The 19,504-nt window shown below is 39.9% G+C and overlaps 1 protein-coding gene across 1 annotated transcript in view; it reads right to left on the reverse strand.

Moving 5' to 3' along the window:
* The window catches only part of XPO5 (exportin 5), a 51,971-nt gene that overhangs the window by 20,834 nt on the left and 11,633 nt on the right, over positions 1-19,504 (reverse strand). The window contains exons 8-18 of the mRNA XM_053914235.2: positions 19,031-19,107; positions 13,502-13,601; positions 12,530-12,613; positions 11,577-11,702; positions 10,339-10,429; positions 8,936-9,064; positions 7,431-7,549; positions 3,479-3,634; positions 1,578-1,619; positions 1,161-1,250; positions 210-409 (exon numbers count right to left, since the gene is read on the reverse strand). Coding sequence (XP_053770210.1) covers positions 210-409; positions 1,161-1,250; positions 1,578-1,619; positions 3,479-3,634; positions 7,431-7,549; positions 8,936-9,064; positions 10,339-10,429; positions 11,577-11,702; positions 12,530-12,613; positions 13,502-13,601; positions 19,031-19,107 — 1,214 coding nt within the window. The remainder of the gene's footprint in view (positions 1-209; positions 410-1,160; positions 1,251-1,577; positions 1,620-3,478; positions 3,635-7,430; positions 7,550-8,935; positions 9,065-10,338; positions 10,430-11,576; positions 11,703-12,529; positions 12,614-13,501; positions 13,602-19,030; positions 19,108-19,504) is intronic.

Below are 19,504 nucleotides of genomic sequence, written 5' to 3' on the forward strand. Positions count from 1 at the left end.
AATATTATTTTCTATTAGTTTCAGGTATACAGCACAGCGGTTAGACATCTGTATAAATTATGGAGTGACCCCCCTTACAAGTCTAGTACCTGCCTAGCACAATATCACTGACCGTATATTCCCTATGCTGCACTTTACATTCCCGTGACCGGCACAGCTCCCGAAACAGAACGGGTGCTTGAGCGCAAGCAGCAAAGGGTTTCCTCTACCTGTGCGTGTCCTCAGAAAGCCAGATGCTGGCCACCGGTGCCATCAGCTCCTCTAGGAACATCTTCTGACGCTCATAGTTCTTGAACTGGTTGCTAATGAGAACCAGGGCTTCCATGAGGGCACACTTCTCCATCTGTGTCAGGAGGAGCTCGTTGGAGAGCAGTTGTTTCACATGGTTGTAAAGCATGTCAAAATTGGGCTGCAGATCAGAAAGGAAAAAACTACTAGAGGTGGTGAAGATCTAATTTTCAGGGAGAGAGGAGTCACTCAAGGAAGCTGGAAGGAAAACCAAGGCATTCATTCCCAAGAAGGTCAGGTCTATAAATAAGACTGTCCTTAGTGATTTAGCTACAGGGTTCTTTTGTTTGGGCAAACCAGGAAATTTAGGCAGAAGGTGGTTGTCTTGAGTTTTTGGGTAACTGCAATTTCCCATACTGCAACTGAGAAAAATTCATCTTTTTTCTACATCAACTTTTACAGTATGTTCACAAAGATCAGTTTGTTTTACACACACACACACACACACACACCACTGCTATGTGTTCAGAAGAGAAATTTATGGTTAATTTTTAATTTGGAGTAGTGCTAAATTTCTTCTAAAAACCATCCAAAAAATATTGGGGTTCGCATCTGGCTTCTCTCAAGATTAGGCACATCATTTGCCAGTACTAGTTAAGAACATCACATAGTACAGTAAAGAGGTGTACACTGATGGGACAGATTTGGTCACATCCATATGGAAGAGAACCATTTACTTTGAGGGAATATTTTGCATTTTTAACTCCACTACTAAGTAGGAGAAGACACCAATTCAAGAGTGCTTATCTTAAGCAATGACATAGTTCCCAGCTTTCCACTTATGTGAGGTAAAAATAAAACTGAATTTACAAAAAAAAAATAACCAAACCCGACAGGTCTCAATGACTACCTGGCCCAATCCAGGGGCTTACCAGTGCGAGATGCGGGTAGTCGCGGCATATCTTGATGATGGAGGAGCAAGCGTGTCTTCTCACGTTCCTCACTGCCCGCGTTCTGGGGGCCTAGGAGGAAATGTTCAACAAATGTGGAGCCATTTTTAATATAATTTACAGATGCTGCATATTACTATGTAAGTACCTCCTCCAGAGCAAATTCACCATCATATTTTACAACTGTGTAAAATATGAGTATAAAGAGGTGACATTTACACTCACCATGAATCCATATTTACTGTTTGCCCTAGGGTATTTCTAGTACAAAATACCTTATCATATGACCATCTCCTGCCTTTACTTACCCTTTTTACAAAAAAAAAAAATATCTAGACTAAGTGTTACGTATTCATACTTTTGCTCTCAAGAATTTGTTGGTTGAATTAATGGTCTTACCTTACTTTCTTCAACAGTTTCAAAAGTGACAGATGAAAATAGCTAAGGGGAAGGAGAAAAAGCCACTTATCAGTAACAATTCTGTAATGTCTTTTTAAACAGTAGTTATAAAGTTTCCAACTAAAAATCCCAAAAGTGTTACAATATGGCTACAAAAGGGCTTTTAATTGGTATTACAAAGTTTCGGGTGTTTGTTTTCTCAGTTAAGTAGGAGGGCTGGAGACACAATTTTACCATCAAACACTTTACAAAGATCAAAGGCCACAGACCCCAGAACAACCCTTGCCATCATGCAAACACTCAGCTGTAGTGATGCCTCTTCCTTGTCCACTTTTTATTAGAAGTTAAGTGATCTACCTTCCCTAACCCCACTGCGTAACTTCCCATTCACTCTTTAGCCCAATGCAACATGATTGCTGCCCTAGTCACTATAGCAGACTAACACTCTAAAAAAGGTCTAATAGAGAAACCTAAGGGACATTGTCCAGTTCTTAAGAAAATTTTAGTTGCAACAAATGAGTCCACGTTTTTGAAGTTATACTGGTCTTTGTCATACAACATTTTCTCTACTTCTCTGGCTTTTTTCCCCCCTTTGAATCTTCTTTTTAAGATTTTATTTACTTTTTTTTTAGAGAGAAGGGGAGGGAAGGAGAAAGACAGGGAGAAACATCAATGTGTGAGAGAGACATCGATCCATTGCCTCTTGCATGCCCCCAACTGGGGACCTGGCCCACAATCCAGGCATGTGCCCTGACTGGGAATCAAACTGGTGACCCTTTGGTTTGCAGGCCAGCACTCAACTGAATGAGCCACACCAGCCAGGGTTCCTTTGGGGCTCTTATTCTTTGCTGCCGTCCCCCAATGATTCCCTGCTTGAGCCACCTAACTCTACTGATCCTCTTCCCTAGGGCTTCACTTTTATTCTTGATACTTCCATAATGACACTGCCTTAAGTTTATCTTATAATTTTCTAAAGTCTAGACCTTTAACCTCAAATAGCCAATTTATTGTGAGCTGTCTCTGCAGCTATTGTATACCGTATTTTTTAGACTATAAGATGCACTGGACCATAAGACGCATGAAAGTTTTAGAGGAGGAAAGGAGGGGAAAAGAAAACCTGCTCCACTGCTGTCCCTGCCCCACCCCCCGCCCCTGCCCCCAGCCAGGTAAGCTACATTTGGACTATAAGATGCACACCCATTTTCCTCCGGTGGGGAGGGGGGTTGTCTTATAGTATGAAAAATATAGTATGTACTTCAAACGTAGTATTCCAAAACAAAACTCACTACCTTTTCTTCTGTACTCCTCCACTGCCTAATGATCCGCTATTCGCTCTCAGGTGGTACTCTACTACTCACCCAGTCACCTACACTGGAAACCCCTAACCCCTCTCACAATCCCGTCTCAGACTGACAGCACGTCCTGGTACCCTCTCAGGGGCGTCTAACCTTTTGGTGTCTCTGGGCCACAATGGAAGAAGAGTTGTCTTGGGCCACACATTAACTACACAAACACTAATGAAAACTGATGAGCAAAAAAACCCATTTTAAGTAAATTTATGATTTTGTGTTGGGCCGCATTCATAGCCATCCCGGGCCGCATGCAGCCCATGAGCCGCGGGTTGGATACCCCTGCTTCCTTTCCATTGCTCAGGGCACATGTCTATTAATTGCAATGCCACACAGGGACATCTGTTTATATGACTTTCTTCCCAAACGGAGTGCTCCTAAAGGGTAAGGCTTTCTTTTTTTCACTAGCGTGGTGCTGATCCACAATAAGTACAGAGTAAATATTTGATAAATGAATAAATGACTATTTATCAGCTTGTCTCACACTTTCAAAAGCAATTACATTTATTAGCTTAAAAATGCCTAAGTGTTTACAAAGCAGCTGAAATTTACCTTAGAGAAGACCTGGGGCAGGAACTCTGGTCTGTAGGTGACAAATGGAAAGAGTGCTGAGACATCAGTGAGGACACAAGACAGAATGAGAGGGTCCTTAGTGTCAAAGTTCAGGACCATCTGCAATAGCTCTAGTCCATCACTAACAGGGATTTCCTGTAATACAGACATGAAAAGGCAGTTGACACGGCTGATAACTTTCCCTTTGGACTCTAGTTTGCAAGTGCATAATATAGTTGCCACATATGGTCTTATGTACTGCTTTTTAACTCATAAAATTAGAAGCATTACTCCATGTTATGAAAATTTTTCATATATGCCATCTTAAAGATACAGCATCGCCTACTACCAGAAATTGAGACTGTTTTTAGTTCTTTATCATTAGTATATAATGCTAATATATATCTTTGCAAAAATAAATTTGGCTACATTTTTAGTTATTTCATTTGAACATGAGATTTTTGGGGATGGTTAGAATCACTGGGTCAAGAGGTATACATATATTTAAGTCAAGTTGCTTTTCTTCTCTACAGGTTTTATCAATTGACTCTTTTTAAAAAAAATTTATTGATTGATTTTACAGAGAGAGAGAGGGGTAGAGATACAGAGATAGAGATGGAGACAGACAGATAGATAAATAAGAAAGAAAGAAACATCAATTTGTTGTTCCCCTTATTTATTGGGGATTGGTCGATTGCACTCATTGGTCGATTCTTGTATGTGCCCTGACTGGGGATGGAACCCACAACCTAGGTGTATTGGGACGACACTCTGACCAAATGAATGACCCGACCAGGGATTCTTGATTCTTGATCCAATAATGTGCCCTTCTTATCATGTTCTCAGCAGCATTGAGTTTATTCCCTAAAACTTTTACTTATTTAAAATTTAAAAAAAAAAAAGCTTATTTAAATTTGCATTTCTTCCATTACTAATGAGGTTTATTTCACATTTATTAACTATTTTAGTTTCTCCTGTATGTATTATTTGGCCACATCCTTTATCTATATCTCACTGGATTCTAATGTTTTTATCAATTTATATAAACCTCTTATTGTGAAATATTCCAGGCCTTTAAAATGGTATAAATAATACTTTAATGACCCTCCATACAACTCTGAGAAGTACGATGTTACTGACAGTGGTTGTTTTGTACACATAATCTCCTTTTCAGCCATACAGGAGGCCACCCACTTGAATTTGGTTGTTCATAATTTCAGATTCCTTCATTTCTGTATACTTTTACCCCAAATGTACACATTCCTAATTACACAGTACTGTATATTCACGTTTGTAGCTTGCTGTTCTGGGTCAACATATGTTTATCAGAATTATCCCTACTCATTGTATGACTCTAGTTCATTTTCATTGGTCTATAATGAATATATTACAATCTATTCTATACAATATATTGGTGGATATTAAGTATTTTTCTTGGCTTAACACACAAGGCCTCTATATTGGTCACTCAGTACACATGTAGGGTTTCTGAGTCCAGACTTAGGAGTAGAGTTGCTAGGTTGTAGGGCTACGTGTCTTCAACTAGATATTGCCAAATTATTCTCCAAAGTTGTAATATTAATTGTACTCTGTAAATGATGATTAAGAGATAAGTTATTTAAAAAAAATTGTTACTTGAGGACAATTTTTTCACTGCTTTTTAGAGAGAGAGGAAGGGAGAGAGGGAGAGAGAGACATCGAATGAGAGCCTTCCATACGTGCCCCAGCTGGGGGCCACACCTCAGCCTGGGCACGTGCCCTGACCGGCAATCAAACGCACAGCACTTCAGTCCGCAGGGTGGCACTCCAGCCAGCTGAGCTGCACCGGCCAGGGCGGGAGACAAGCCTTTCAGAGTAAGACTACCAACCCCATCCTCGTTTATTGCCAATACTGTGTTTCAAGTTGGCCTTTTAAAAGTTTATTTTATAAGTTAAACACAAGCAATTAAAGCCATTAATTTTTTTGTGATTAGTTTCATTGTTTTTCAAGTTGTAGGAACCCTTCCCTAAACAGTTAATTTTCCCTAATGCTATTTATTAAATGGTCCAATCCCTCTCATTCCTTGTATACGCTCCAGGTTGTTTCTGGGCTGCTTTACTCCACCGAACTGTGTCTAAGCCAGTGCTTTAAAACACTGCAGCTTTACAGTTTACTATCTAAGGCAAATCAATCTTCACCTTCAAAATGAGATTTCTTTTCCCTCCAAAGCTCTTCCCTACATTAATCCACTGCTAAAGCTACTCAAGTAGGGTTCTACCCAATGTTCTGGGATCCATACTACTGGAAATACAAGCTCAGCTAATGCCACTATGGACAAGATGAGTAGTTTTTCAACCTTTTTAGCCAAAGAAGCTCTCGGTCAAACTCTCACATAATAAAAGCTGACCTGCCTGACTGATCCAGGGTGAGAGTGGGGATTGAGGGCAGAAGCTGGGCAGTCTGCAAAACCACTGGACTTAGGTAATACTCTGCCAAGTCAGAAACTGATAGCAACAAGTGGGAACGTACCAAGCTGAGATCTGTCACTTACACACTCCTGAGACATACAATTGTTACGGCTTCATTAAACAAGCAGGTGAATAATTTAATAGTACTTTCAAACATTCATCTCTCTTGATTAGGAATGCTTATTCTGACCCATTTGCTTTTCATGGGGACGGGGGAAAAGGTCTTAAAGTCAGGTCTACTTTAGGTCATTAACATGACCAAATACTACCATCTAGGATTCTCCTGAAGAAAAAAGAATTTATCGCTGTTTTTCTCCCTACCAGTGGTTATGAATCTTACCAAATCTCTCATTGTTACCTAGCCCACATCTTTCTGGTATATACATTCCAAACTTTTTTTTTGTATTTTTTAACCAAGTAGCATTTAGTATTTGACCAAATGCCATCATATTCAAGGACTTACTGTAAAATCCAACATACAACCAACCAGGCCCTCCCCCGCCCCTGCCCCAGGACTACCAGTCTTTTCATCAACTTAGAAACAAGTGCTTGGCAAACCCTGGCCATTTCTTTCTCCTGCCTTCAAGCAGGATTATACCCGCATATCTGGGCCAATTTCAAGATGTCTAACTTAAAATGCCAGGCAAGGAAACAGCAGGGCCATTACCATTGATTTAATAAAGGGCTTTCTTCATTTGCCATACTTAATAATGGAAGTCCCATCTAAACTTAAAAAATGACTAACATAGTGAAAATACAGGATCCAAGTAGGTTTCCCACCTACATTTGGAACAAACTCAGAATGCCATCATCTCAAACTGAAATGAATATAAAAACAGATGCAGTTAACAACCTTAAGGCTTAATTTGTTAGTATGCACTTGTAAGGAAAAAAATGGTACTCCCCCCTTCCTTCAAGAGACTTAAGATTCTTTCTACAATTAACCCAGAATACATTAAAATGTAATTAACGCCAAATAAGCGATCCAGTCATTTTAATTTAATTAACATAATTAATATATATAGTATGTGCTATTATCCAATTCATTATAGCTTCACCTAAGGTAATGTTGTAAGAGGGTGACAGGTGACATGAAGTGTAGAAAAACAAGAACTATTTATTCAGTTATTCAGAGAAGAAAGCCACTGATCATCCAACATGAATATTCTGGTCTGTCTGCCATAAAATGAAAAGGAGGCTTAATGGCAAGATCTCAAGATTCTCCAATTCAAGCTTTGGAATAGTTATTCTACCTGTGGTTCAATGTACGATCAGGCTCATATCATCCCCTTAAAATGAACACTAAACACTGTAGGGCTGAGAGTCAGACAGACCTGAGTTAGCTCTGCTACCTACTAGCCATTTGAATTTGGGTATGTCATTTAACCTTTCTGGCTCTCATTTCCTCTTCTGTAAGATGCACATCCACAGATCTTCCCATCTCTCTATTAGTTTTCGGAAGATCAAAATCATCACACAATCAGCACTGGAAAGAGTTACTTACTTCTTTATCTAGTGTTCGAAACATCTGGTTGATGACGCTTTCCAAAAAAAAGGTCATGGCTTCCCACTGCACAAATGAAGGGGAGAAGATGGAGCAGAGGCCACCTTCCCCAGTTCCAGCTGTAAGAAAACAGGCTTTTAAAACACACTCACACACACCCCGACACTACAGGTAGGATCACAAAGACGCAGAAAGACAATGGGGCCTTAGAGACCACTTGGTAATTTCACAGTTAAAGGTCCAAAATAATCTAACCCCTCAGTTTGGGAAAAGAACAAAAAAGAAAAGGAGTCTATTCTGCTTCCACCTCTTACAATGAGCTGTCTGAATTCAGCTGTGTAAGTCTTGTCTATAGAACCATTCTGAGTACTGAGGAAGAACATACATGTAAGCATCAAAAACAGTGATTGGCAAATTAGAGGCAAATGATAAATATTAAGTTCTCCTTTCCTCTTTCTTTACAGTCTGTCCATGAGAATCTAAATAATTAAAATATCTGGGACCATAAGTAATCCTTCCCACAAGGAACCGACATAAGATACAAAATGCTGCTTCACATCCAGTAGCTTCACATCCTTAGGACAATGGCAAAGGCTATCTCGAGAGAACTGTGCCACCTTCCAAGATTACAAGTATCATCAAGCCACATCACTACAACAGCAAGTACAGGCAAAAAGAATTACAAATTACTTTTCTTGCTTCCATTAGTGTTTCCGTTTACTGGCTTCATCTTGCTGCAACGTACGGAGCCTCTGGAAACATTCGCATTACGAGATACCAAGGACCTTCAGAGTTAATTGTGAATATGCAAAACTGAATGCTAAATCCCGTGACTGTCAAGTAACTAATGTACTCAGTAACTGACCATGACCATGGGCCTTTTAAAGCAGTGATTTACAGCTCCCTCCAGCTTTGTAAATGGCTGTCACTCACAGCATGGGTTAAGGACAGACAGAAGATATGGAGAACAGAGAATTTACCTTGCTTATACATTTGGGTAGAGGAGGGTAATTCTGATTTTACATAAAGTGGCATTTTCCCAAAGGCTTTGACGTAACTGAGTGGGGAGCCCTTGTTCTGCTCCTGTTATGCCTCACTAACAAGACATTCCTTCTGAGTTTAGGAATGGTGCTACCCAAAGCTTGGCTGAAAAGCTTTAAAAAGTTAAGCACAGACATGCAATCTAAGACAGTACCTAAAGTAGTAAAAGTAACAATAAACAATTAGTTGATCATGTTAAAAAGGAAAAATGAAAGCAAAACTGAACATAGACTTACTCTAATTTAAACAGATAAAAAATGTCTTTCTTAAACAGATAAAAAGCTTGCTTTCTCTGTGTGCAAATGAAATGACTGGAATTGGGCAGTGAGCAAAGCTATTTTTGAATACTATTAGCATATTGTTCTGAAGTATGATTTAGGAGGTTTACTTTCTATGTACAGTTTTGATACAGTATTTCACTAATGTTCAAACATTAAAAAAAAAAACAAAACACAACAACTTACAATTTATGGATCCAGTATCAACAGAAGTTGACAGCTGATATTTTAGCCATTCCCCAGCCATCTGGAAGCTAGTCTTGGGGTCCAAACGACACGCTAACCTCATTACCTCTCCCTGTTGGGCCCGGGAAGCTGACAAGAGAAAGACAACTCTGGTAACTGGTATGTAATAGGTATTTAGTTAACGTTCATTCATTTATCCATCCCGGGGGAAAATGTTCAAAGAAACTTTTTCAGACTCATGCTTTGAATGTAACAAATATTCAGTAAAGCTTTGTTAACAAATCCAGACATTTACAAAAATAATCTCTGGAAACTACCCTATAAACTAGACCCCGTAAGTGGCAAACCAAAGCGGTCTCCCATTTCTGTTGGAATTAAAAGTACAGGCTGGTACAGATGTACAATGGTATGACTGCTGTGGAAAACAGTCTGGCAGCTCCTGAAATCATTAAACATGAAATTACCATGTGATCCAGTAATTCCCTTCCTAGGCACACACCCAGGAGAAACAAAAACATATGTACACTAAAAAACTTGTATTCCAGTGGTATAGCAGCATTATTCTAAATAGCCAAAAAGTAGAAACAACTCAAATATGCATCAATTCATGAATGATTGAATAAAATGTATATATCCATACAATGAAATATTGGTAATAAAAAAATGAAGTACTGATACAAGCTTCACCATAGATGAATATTAAAAACATTATGCTAAAAGAAAGCAGTTATAAAAATAACACATTGTATAATTTCACTTATATGAGATGTTCAGAATATAGAAACAGAAAGTGAATCAGTGATTGCCCGAGGCTGGGAAGGAAGAGGGGATTGGGAGCTGACTGCTAAAGGGTGTGGCATTTCTTGGGGTCATGAAAATGTCCTAAAATTGTGGTGATAGTTGTACAACTCTGAAAATACTAAAAAGCACTGAATTGTATACTACAAATGGATAAACTGTATGGTAAAGAAATTATATCTCAATAAAGCTGGCATAAAAAAAAGGAAAAGGGAAACCAGGCTACAGAAACTCAGAACATAATTAGAATATGAGGTTATATGGGTTTTTCTTTTCTTTCTTAAATACCCACAAGGTAAGATGGTATGTAATCCTGAGTATTAAAAAAAAAATTCAAGACTTACATACAATTACTATCTTCTAAAAATCAATGTCCAAAGGCAGTGTGTGTGTGTGTGTGTGTGTGTGTGAAAGAATGCTAAGCTTTTGAAGTAAGAATGCTAAGCTTTTTGAATCCCAGCACCCTCTGCAATGTGAAGCTAGAGCTCAAATAGACTGCTGTCTGAATTTGGGGCTCTTGAGTATAGAACCCCAAGGGTCATGCTCCATGATTCACAACAGTAGACACATTCTGAGACTGCTGGGAGAAATTCCGGGTCACTTACAGTTGAAGAAAGCATTGAAGTCCTCATCACTGTCAAAATCAAATCGAGAATATTCACAGCTAGGGCTATCTGTTTTAGAAGGAAAGCCCATCTGGAAAGAGAAAGATAGTTGAAGAAAGGGATGAAAAGCGACCTACCCAAAGAGTCTTGAACTGCAGGAACTCGAGCACTAAGAAGAGTTGGGTTTACACGAGCTATTTTATGACAAATAACTGCTCTGGCCCTTCAGCCATGTGAGGACAGTGAGGAGATGGCCACTGTGAGCCAGGAAGTGGGTTCTCATCAGGCCTGGGTCTGTCAGCCCCTTGATCTTTGACTTACAGCCTCCAGAACTGTGAGGAATAAATGTATGCTGTTTATGAAAAAAAATAAATAACTGCTTCTGTTCTATCCCAAGTCCACAATTTGCTCCTAGTTCCAACAACCCTAAGAGTGGTAGAAAAGAGAACACTTTTATTTGATACTCTTTTCCAGATTCCTCAGGGAGAATTTAAACGCTGGAATTTGTTAAGGGTTTGAGTATAAAATGTCCCAAGACAAAGTGCTAATACAGCATGGAATCAGTAAAAAAGAATTGAGAACTATTTGTTTCCTGAAATGTTGAGCCCTGCCAATAAGCATGGGACTTTCTGTGTTTCATTCAAAAAGTAAAGACGACCACGGCAGACAAGTGGGACACAAGTGCTACGTGCTAAGTGAATTCCTGAGGAAACACGGGGACCCTTAAATGGGTCCCCTTCTCCGATTTTACAAATCAAGATCAAGCACCTGTCAGCTGCAAGAGCCCTTAGCAGATTGCAGGGAATTCATAAGCAACTCTCTACTGAGGTAGTGAGCAATTTGCTTCCCCTCTCCCTCCCTTTTCATTCGCCTTCCTCTCACTTGACCTTCAGAAACAATCAGATATTAATTCCTCTTGGAATCTTCTTCCCTCTATCCTCCTTTCCACTTTTAACCTCTGAAAAGCAATTATCCCACTGTATGGTCATGGTCAAGGCCACTGCTCTTGCCCTATCACTCCTTTTACCTAGCATCTAGTCCAACAGGTGGTATGTAAGTGCTCCAAGATAGAAAGAACAGATATAATAATCAGTATGGACTCTTTTCTTCTTGAAGAATAAGAGAATATATTTAAAGAAGGGATCTTAGTGACCAAGATAAGATTGGCAATGATGTCAGTCTAAGTCTTATTATGTGTATTCATCTACATTCCACATGTTTAGATTCCCACCGCATACCTTGACCAAGTTTGTCATAGAAGCACGAAGATATTTTGGTATTATTGCCAATAGCAAAGGGTCACGGGATAGGATCTCATGCCGGAAGAGAGCTCCCCAAGTCATCTGAGTTGAAGAACGTAGAAACTAAAGGGGAAAAAGAAAAGTAAAATCTGTTTGCCGACTGCTGTGGCTCAGTGGGTTGGGTGTTGTCCTGCAAACTGAAAGGTGGCCAGTTCGATTTCCGGAAAGGGCACATGCCTGGTTGTGGGCCAGGTGCCCAGTTGGGGGGCATGTGAGAGGCAATTGAATGATATTTCTCTTGCACATCAATGTTTCTCTCTCTCTTTTTCTCCCTCCCTTCTCTCTCTCTAAAAATAAATAAATAACTTTTTTAAAAAATCTGTTTAAGGATTTGGATTTTATATAACCAGGATTGTTACTTAGCCCAGCAATTATCAACTATATTTTTTTCATGGAAATAAACCTCTATAATACTTTGAACTGTCCATACTATATACATCAGTAATGACCAACTGCTCATTATGTACTACATGTTAATAAGACAGGCTGTGGGTCAGGTAAAATTCCTGGAGTGTCAGCTGGAATCTACTACTTTCTCTTTTATGCAAGAAAGGTTGTAGGAATCTCAGGGTGATATTACAAGAAAAATCTTGAATTGGATGAAATTAATTTGTATTTAAAATATCTTTAGTAGCAAATCACCTGGGACACACCTCACATCAGACTGAGTTTTATCAAAAGGATATTGCAGAGGGGAAAGCTAATGACCCTGATGGTGTCATCCTGGGTCAGGAAGATGATTCGGCAATTCTCCTAACGAAATGATACTCTAGCTATTTTCTAGGGCCTTAAGAGTCACATTTTATATATGAGCTGCTAATTACTTCAGGCCATAGTGCTTGGTTTTGGCTAACCTAAAATTTTTGAAAAGTTACCTGTATAAAATTTACCTGACTTGGATGCGTTGTGAAAGCAAGAAAAGACTCCAGGTATTTCCCAAAGTTTGCTGGTGTTTCTACATTAGAATCCACACCCTGTTGGATAAAAAGTCCATTACATAGAAGATACTGATTAGGGGAGGGGAGTGGGAAGAGTGGAATAACAAATACAGATACCTTAAACCCTCAAAAATTTCAGTTTTGAAATGACTATGTACTTACTTGTGGTCCGAGGAAGACCTCACTTCAGGGCTTAAAAATAGGAAAGCCACTTTACCTCCTTAATCATCATCATTAAAACCCATTATGTGGTCAAATAGTAAAATCAAAGACAGTATTCATTTCAGAAATCACAGAGAAAAGAAATCCATATTATTTTTTTATATCTGGTCTACTCACATCTCTGTGACCCATTAAATAACCACTCAATGGTATATCTTAGGTCTGAAGCTTTATCCCCTAACTAGTCAAGCCACCATAAAAAAGACATTCATCAAATATAAATATCTGTATCAATACCCTATCGTTCAACGGGTAAGACTGAATATTAAATATTTCCCTAAAGATAGGTATTTATAGGTAAATCAGAATTAAGTTTTCTTTTATGATCCAATGATAGATCCTTTAGATGTATGGAAGGGGTTCTTTACTCAAACCCATAATGGTTTATAATCCAATAGGACTCTAAGGAACAGTACACTCAGCAGACTGGCATTTTACAAAACATTACAAGAACACCAGCATTGACTTTATGGACTAGCACATGTGGATGTTTGCCGTTGATTTTAGTAACTGGACCTGTTAAAAGAAATTTGTATCATTTAAACCCTGTGAAAAGAATTTAATCTGTAGAACCACATGACATAATCTGCAGGGCAATGCTCCATGGGCTAAAATCAATGGCATGTGTCAGCCCTAATACAAATGGAACTTTCTAAATGCTCTCCTCAAACAGCCCTGACACACCAGAAATTAAGTACTCACCAGCAATGCGCAGAGCTGATTGCCCAGAGCACACAGCACCTGACAGAGTCTCTTCAGGAAAACATAGTGTTTTTCTACCAAGCCTCCTCCGTCAGCAGTCCTGTAAGATGAAAAAATAGTGTGATTAGTTGCACATCAAGAGAACCAAAGGGATTCCCAACAATTGGAAATGTCTGTGGTCTGTGCTCAACATTCAAATTTGTTATTAAAAACAAAACAACCAAAAAAACTGAAAGATCGATGAAGAACAGTATTCAATGCAGTCTCATCCCTTAAGAGACACTAATTTGGGCATCATATGGACCTTAGGTATTCTGGAACAGTAATGGAAACTCTGAGCATGACTCCAGAGAACAATGTATATACTTATAAATAAAAAAAAGTTGCCCAAAGCAGCTTTGGTTGCTCCCTAGCTATTGGCTGATATCTAGGGAGAACTTAGAGAGAGATCCCTAGAGGAGCATGAAGAACATTTTCTTATACCACGACAAAATTAAAGGGACTATAATCAAGAGAATGAAAAGACAAGCCACAGACTGGGAGAAAATATTTGTAAAAGACACATCTGATAAAGGGCTATTTATCCAAAATATACAATAAACTCTTAAAATTCTATAGTAAGAAAATAACCCAACTAAAAAATGGGCTAAAGGTATCTCCTCAGATACACAGATGGCAGGCAAACGTATGAGAAGATGCTCTACAGACTTCCGGTCAGGACGACAGCACAGGTAAACATGGCTCGCCTCCTCACACAACCACATCAAAATTACAACTAAATTATAGAACAGCCATCACTCAGAACTGTCAGAAACTGAGTTGAATGGAAGCCTGACAACTACAGAATTAAAGAGACCACATGCATCCAGACTGGTAGGAGGGGTGGAGAGGCAGAACAGGCTGGTCCTACATCCACATGTGCTGGATAAAAATTCGGGAGGTATGTATAGGAAGTGAGGAGTCCTATCCCCACACCAGGCCCACAGCCCAGGATTCCAGTGCCAGGAAGTCAAGTCTACATAACTTCTGGCTGCAAAAACCAGCAGGAATGAGTCGGTGGAAGAAACTGCTGGAGCTCTAAGCAGTTCTTGAAGAACCCACACACGGACTTACCTACTCAGACTCACTCCGTCTGAGCTCTAGTAACAAGCTAACAGCTTGAAAGGTACTAGTGGCATATGGAAGAAACTGAAGTGTCTGGCATCAAGGAGAGAGCTGGGGGACAGCTTTCTCCCAGACAGAAAGGCACGCAGAGGCCATTATATCTTTTTTGAACCCTCTGCCCCACGGAGGCATGGAGCTGGCAGGCTGCTATGTCTGAGACTTCATCAACCTGGCTAACACTGTTTGCCCCACCCTGGAGATCCCAAGGAACTGTCCCACCAAACTGACTGCTGTTAACAGTGACTTTTCCATATGAGTGGCTGGTCTTGGCTCAGACTTCACAACTTCCTAAATCCTCTCAAACAAGTAAAGCTGGTGTCAGTGAGCCCTAAGCCCTATATATCTAGCTAAGTGGTCCCAGGCACAGCACTAGCAGCAGCCGGCTTAGATGCACAGCTTGGCTTCAACTGGGAATCTCCAAGCCCAGCACAAGTAGTAGCCATCTCGGATTGCTTTATAGTTTAGGCAGGGTAGCCCTAGCAAAACACAGGTTGGGGTGGACCTTGGCCTGCACCACCCAGGAAACTCCAGGGCCTGAGCACCCACTGGACAGCCATAGACCATGTCAGAGCACCACCATGCTGCTCTGCACAGCTTATCCTCCACAGAGGGCAGAGGTTGGTGGTCTGTGGTCATAGCCAGTCCTTGCAGATGACGGGAAGGTAAATCCCTCCCATTGACCTGTCAACAGCATGAAGGATGCACCTCAAGTACCCAGCCTGGATGAGAGGTGAGGCTGTGTCACTGGACCCTACAGGACACATACTACATTAGGCCACACTAACAAGACATGGAATCAAAGCAGCTCTACACAGAAACAATCACAGGGAGACAAAGAAATATGGCCCAATGAAAAACATCAAATCTCCAGAAAAAGAACTAAACAAAATGGAGATAAGCAATCTATCAGATGCAGAGTTCAAAACACTGGTTATAAGGATGCTGAAGGAACTTAGCGAGGACCTCAGCAGCATAAAAAAGATCTAGTCAGAAACGAAGGCCACACTAACTGAAATAAGAAACAATTTACAGGGAAACAACAGTAGAGTGAATGAAGCTGAGTCAAATCAATGATTGGGAACATAAGGAAGAAAAAAAACAACCAATCAGAACAAGAAGAAAAAAAGAATCCAAACCCCCCCCCAAAAAAAACCAAAACATGAGGACAGCGTAAACAGCCTCTGGGACAACTTGCAGAGGTCCAACATTTGCATCATAGGGATGTCAGAAGGAGAAGAGAAAGAACAAGAAATTACAAATCTATTTGAAAAAATAATGAAAGAAAACTTCCCTAATTTGGTGAAGGAAACAGACATGCAAGTCCCGGAAGCACAGAGTTCCACAAGATGTATGCAAAATGGCCCACTTCAAGGCACATTATAACTAAAATGCCGAAAGTTAAAGATAAAGAGAGAATCTTAAAAGCAGCAAGAAAAAAGCAGTCAGTTACATGCAGGGGAGTTCCCATAAGAGTGTCAGCTGATTTCTCTAAAAGAAAATTTACAGAGTAAAAGGGACTGGCAAGAAATATGTAAAGTCATGAAAAGCAGGGACCTACTGCCAAGATTGCTCTACCCAGCACAACTATCATTTAGAATTGAAGGGCAGGTAAAGAGCTTCCCAGACAAGAAAAAAATAAAGGAGTTCATCATCACCAAACCATTATTATATGAAATGTTAAAGGGATTTATTTAAGAAAAAGAAGATCAAAGCTATGAACAATAAAATGGCAATAAATACATACCTATCAACAAGTGAATCTAAAAAACTAAGCAAACAAGAAGAACAGAGAGAGAATCATGGATCCTAAAAGTGTTTTGATGGTTGCCAGATGGGAGAGGAGTGTAGAGGAATGAGTGGAGAGGTGAGGGGATTCAGAATTACAAACAGGTAGTTACAGAATAGCCATGGGGACGTAAAGTACAGTATAGGAAATGGAGTAGCCAAAGAACTTATACGCATGACCCATGGACATGAACGATGGCGTGGGGATTGCCTGAAGCAGTGGGGGGTGCTGGGTGGAGGGTGGCGAAGGGGGAAAAACTGGGACAATTGTAGTAACATAGTAAAATATAATTTTTAAAAAAGGAAAGAAAAGATGCTTCACAGGTAATCAGAGAAATGCACATTAAAACAAGAAAACACTGTACAACTATTAGAATGGCCAAAACCCAACAATGAAAACACCAAATGCTGTCAAGAATGTGAAGCAATAGAAAACCATTGTTGTTGGGAATGGTATATCCACTTTGGAAGACAGTTCGACAGTTTCTTACAAAACTAAGGACACACTTATCATATAATCCAGCAATTGCTCCTCCTTCGTATTTACCCAAAAGGAGTTGAAAACTTGTGTTCACACAAAAGCCTGCATGCTTATAGCATGCTAAACTTGTATGTTTATAGGAGTTTTATTCGTAATCCCCCAAACTTGGAAGCAACCAAGATGTCCTTTGATAGGTGAATGGATAAATAGAACCTGGTACATCTAGACAATGGGGTATCATTCAGTGCTAATATCTATAGAACATAAAACACCTAGAGTAAATCCTAAAATAAACTATGGAATTGGGATGATTTTATGCGTCAATGTAGGTTCATCAATTGTTAACAAATGTACCACCCTGGACAGTGATGTTGGTAAGGGGAGAGGCCATGTATGTGTTGAGTTAGGGGGTATATGGGAAATTGCTGTACCTTCCCCTGAATTTCACTGGGGACCTCAAACTGCTTTAAAAAAAGAAGTCTTAAAAAAACTATAATAAAAGCATAACTTTGTGTCTCATTCTCATTTAGTTCTGATTGCAATCCATTATAATTCTTTTAATAAAAAAATAATTATAACTTATTTAATGGCAAAACTTGACCTGTAATGACGTAAAACTACCGATAGTAACAAGAATTAATAATGAGGACCTGTCTGAGTATCTCAGTTGGTTATAGCATCATCCCCATACACCAAGGTTGTAGGTTCAATCCCTGGTAAGGGCATATAAAAGAATCAATGTTTTTCTCTCTCTCCCTTAAAAAAAAAAAAAAAAAAAAAAAAAAAAAGAGTAACAACTACTGCAGACAGCAGCCATATCAGCTGTGTTCTGGAGGTAGTATAATATAATGTAAAAAGCTGGGGCCTTTCCCTGGCTGGTAGGTCTTAGTGGACTGAGTGCCAGCCTGAGAACCAAAGGGTCGCCGGTTTGATTCCCAGCTCATGCCTGGGTTGTGGGCCAGGTCCCCAGTAGGGGGTGTGCAAGAGGCAACCACATGCTGATGTTTCTCTCTCTTTCTTTCTCCCTCCCTTCCACTCTCTCTAAAAATAAATAAATAAAATCTTAAAAATAAAAAAAAAAAGAGCTGGGGCCTTGAGGCAAGTAAGACCTAGGCTCTACTAATACTGAAGGGCAGCATGGCATTAGGGCTCCCAATGCAGGCTTTGGTGTCTGATTGCTTGGGTTGGAATCACAGCCTTGCTAATTAGTATCAGTAGCACAAATGAAGACAGGACACCTCAGGGGGAACGTCATGGTCTCTATTAACTAATGGGTCTTGGAGACAGTAACTGCAGTGGTTACTCAAAAGACCTACTACTCATTTAATTAACAGGACCCCTTAAAAACAGAGCTGAAGTCTCCCCAGGAAAGCCAGCATAAAAGCTGTATTAGAATAAACAGTAAGAGATTTTAAGTAATACATATGTGTCTCACATATTTTCACTTGTCCTTGGGACCAAGAATCAGTGGTAAGTACGGAAAAGAGGGTGTCTCAACAGCTTCCACCATTTGTAAGACAAGGCTCTACGTGACTCCCCGGTAAGAAACACAGTATCAGGAAATGCTTTAATATTTACCAGAGCAATGGGAAGAAAACAAGCAGAAGCCATTATTTTAGGACCTTGAATATGTTTATAGGCTTTATGAACACATTTCTCATTGACCACATTGTTCCTGCTGTTTGCAAGAGCCTCGACACTTCCGACATTGTCAATTTTGGTAAGGAAATCAGGGAGGCCTGTCTGGAGTTATATAATCAAGCCAGGCCCTGGGACAGACTGGAGTCCAGATCTAAGCAGTCTCAGGCATAGTCACCAAGGCAACAAGGAGGATTAGGGATCATCAGAAGCAGACAAAGAAAATCACAGAGATGAGCTGTCTGGAGAAAATGGGGAAAATTGTGAACGTGAATCAGTGCTGAGTCAGTGGCCACAACTTATTTCCAGTATAAGGTCTTCAAAAAGGTTCCAGTCCCTTTAGGACTGCCTGATTTTCTTACTAGAAACACGGTCAACTGACTGCCAGCATTCAGATGGGAACTGCAGATATATCTGAGTACGACGAAGAATTGGAAAAAACATACAAAGCAGATACTCACTGTGCGGCAGAGAGTATATAATGCATGGCAACATCTCCGAATAAGACCATTAAGGGCTTCCGGTCTTCCAACTTGCCCTAGGCCCGATTTGGGGAAACACAGGTAGCACAAAAACTGTATTATTAAGAGCTTCCAATTACTAACATCTTCTTACCTATACAATCAAATGTACTGACTTCATAATTTCTCAGATAGTTCCTGGGCTGACTGAACACTAAAGCAAAGCCAGCTTTTTAAAACCTAATCTAGAGCCTAGGCTGGTGTGGCTCAGTGGACTGAGCACCAGCCTGCGACCCCAAAGGTCATCGTTTCCATTCCCTGGCAGGGCACACTCCTGGGTTGTGGGCCAGGTCCCCAGCTGAGGGCATGTGAGAGGGAACCAGTCGACATCAATGTTTCTCTCCCTCCCTTCCCCTCTGTAAAAAATAAGTAAATAAAATCTTTTAAACAATTTTTAAATCTTAATTTGGATAA

This window comes from Desmodus rotundus, chromosome 11 (assembly GCF_022682495.2).
Source record: "Desmodus rotundus isolate HL8 chromosome 11, HLdesRot8A.1, whole genome shotgun sequence".
Classification (NCBI taxonomy): domain Eukaryota; kingdom Metazoa; phylum Chordata; class Mammalia; order Chiroptera; family Phyllostomidae; genus Desmodus; species Desmodus rotundus.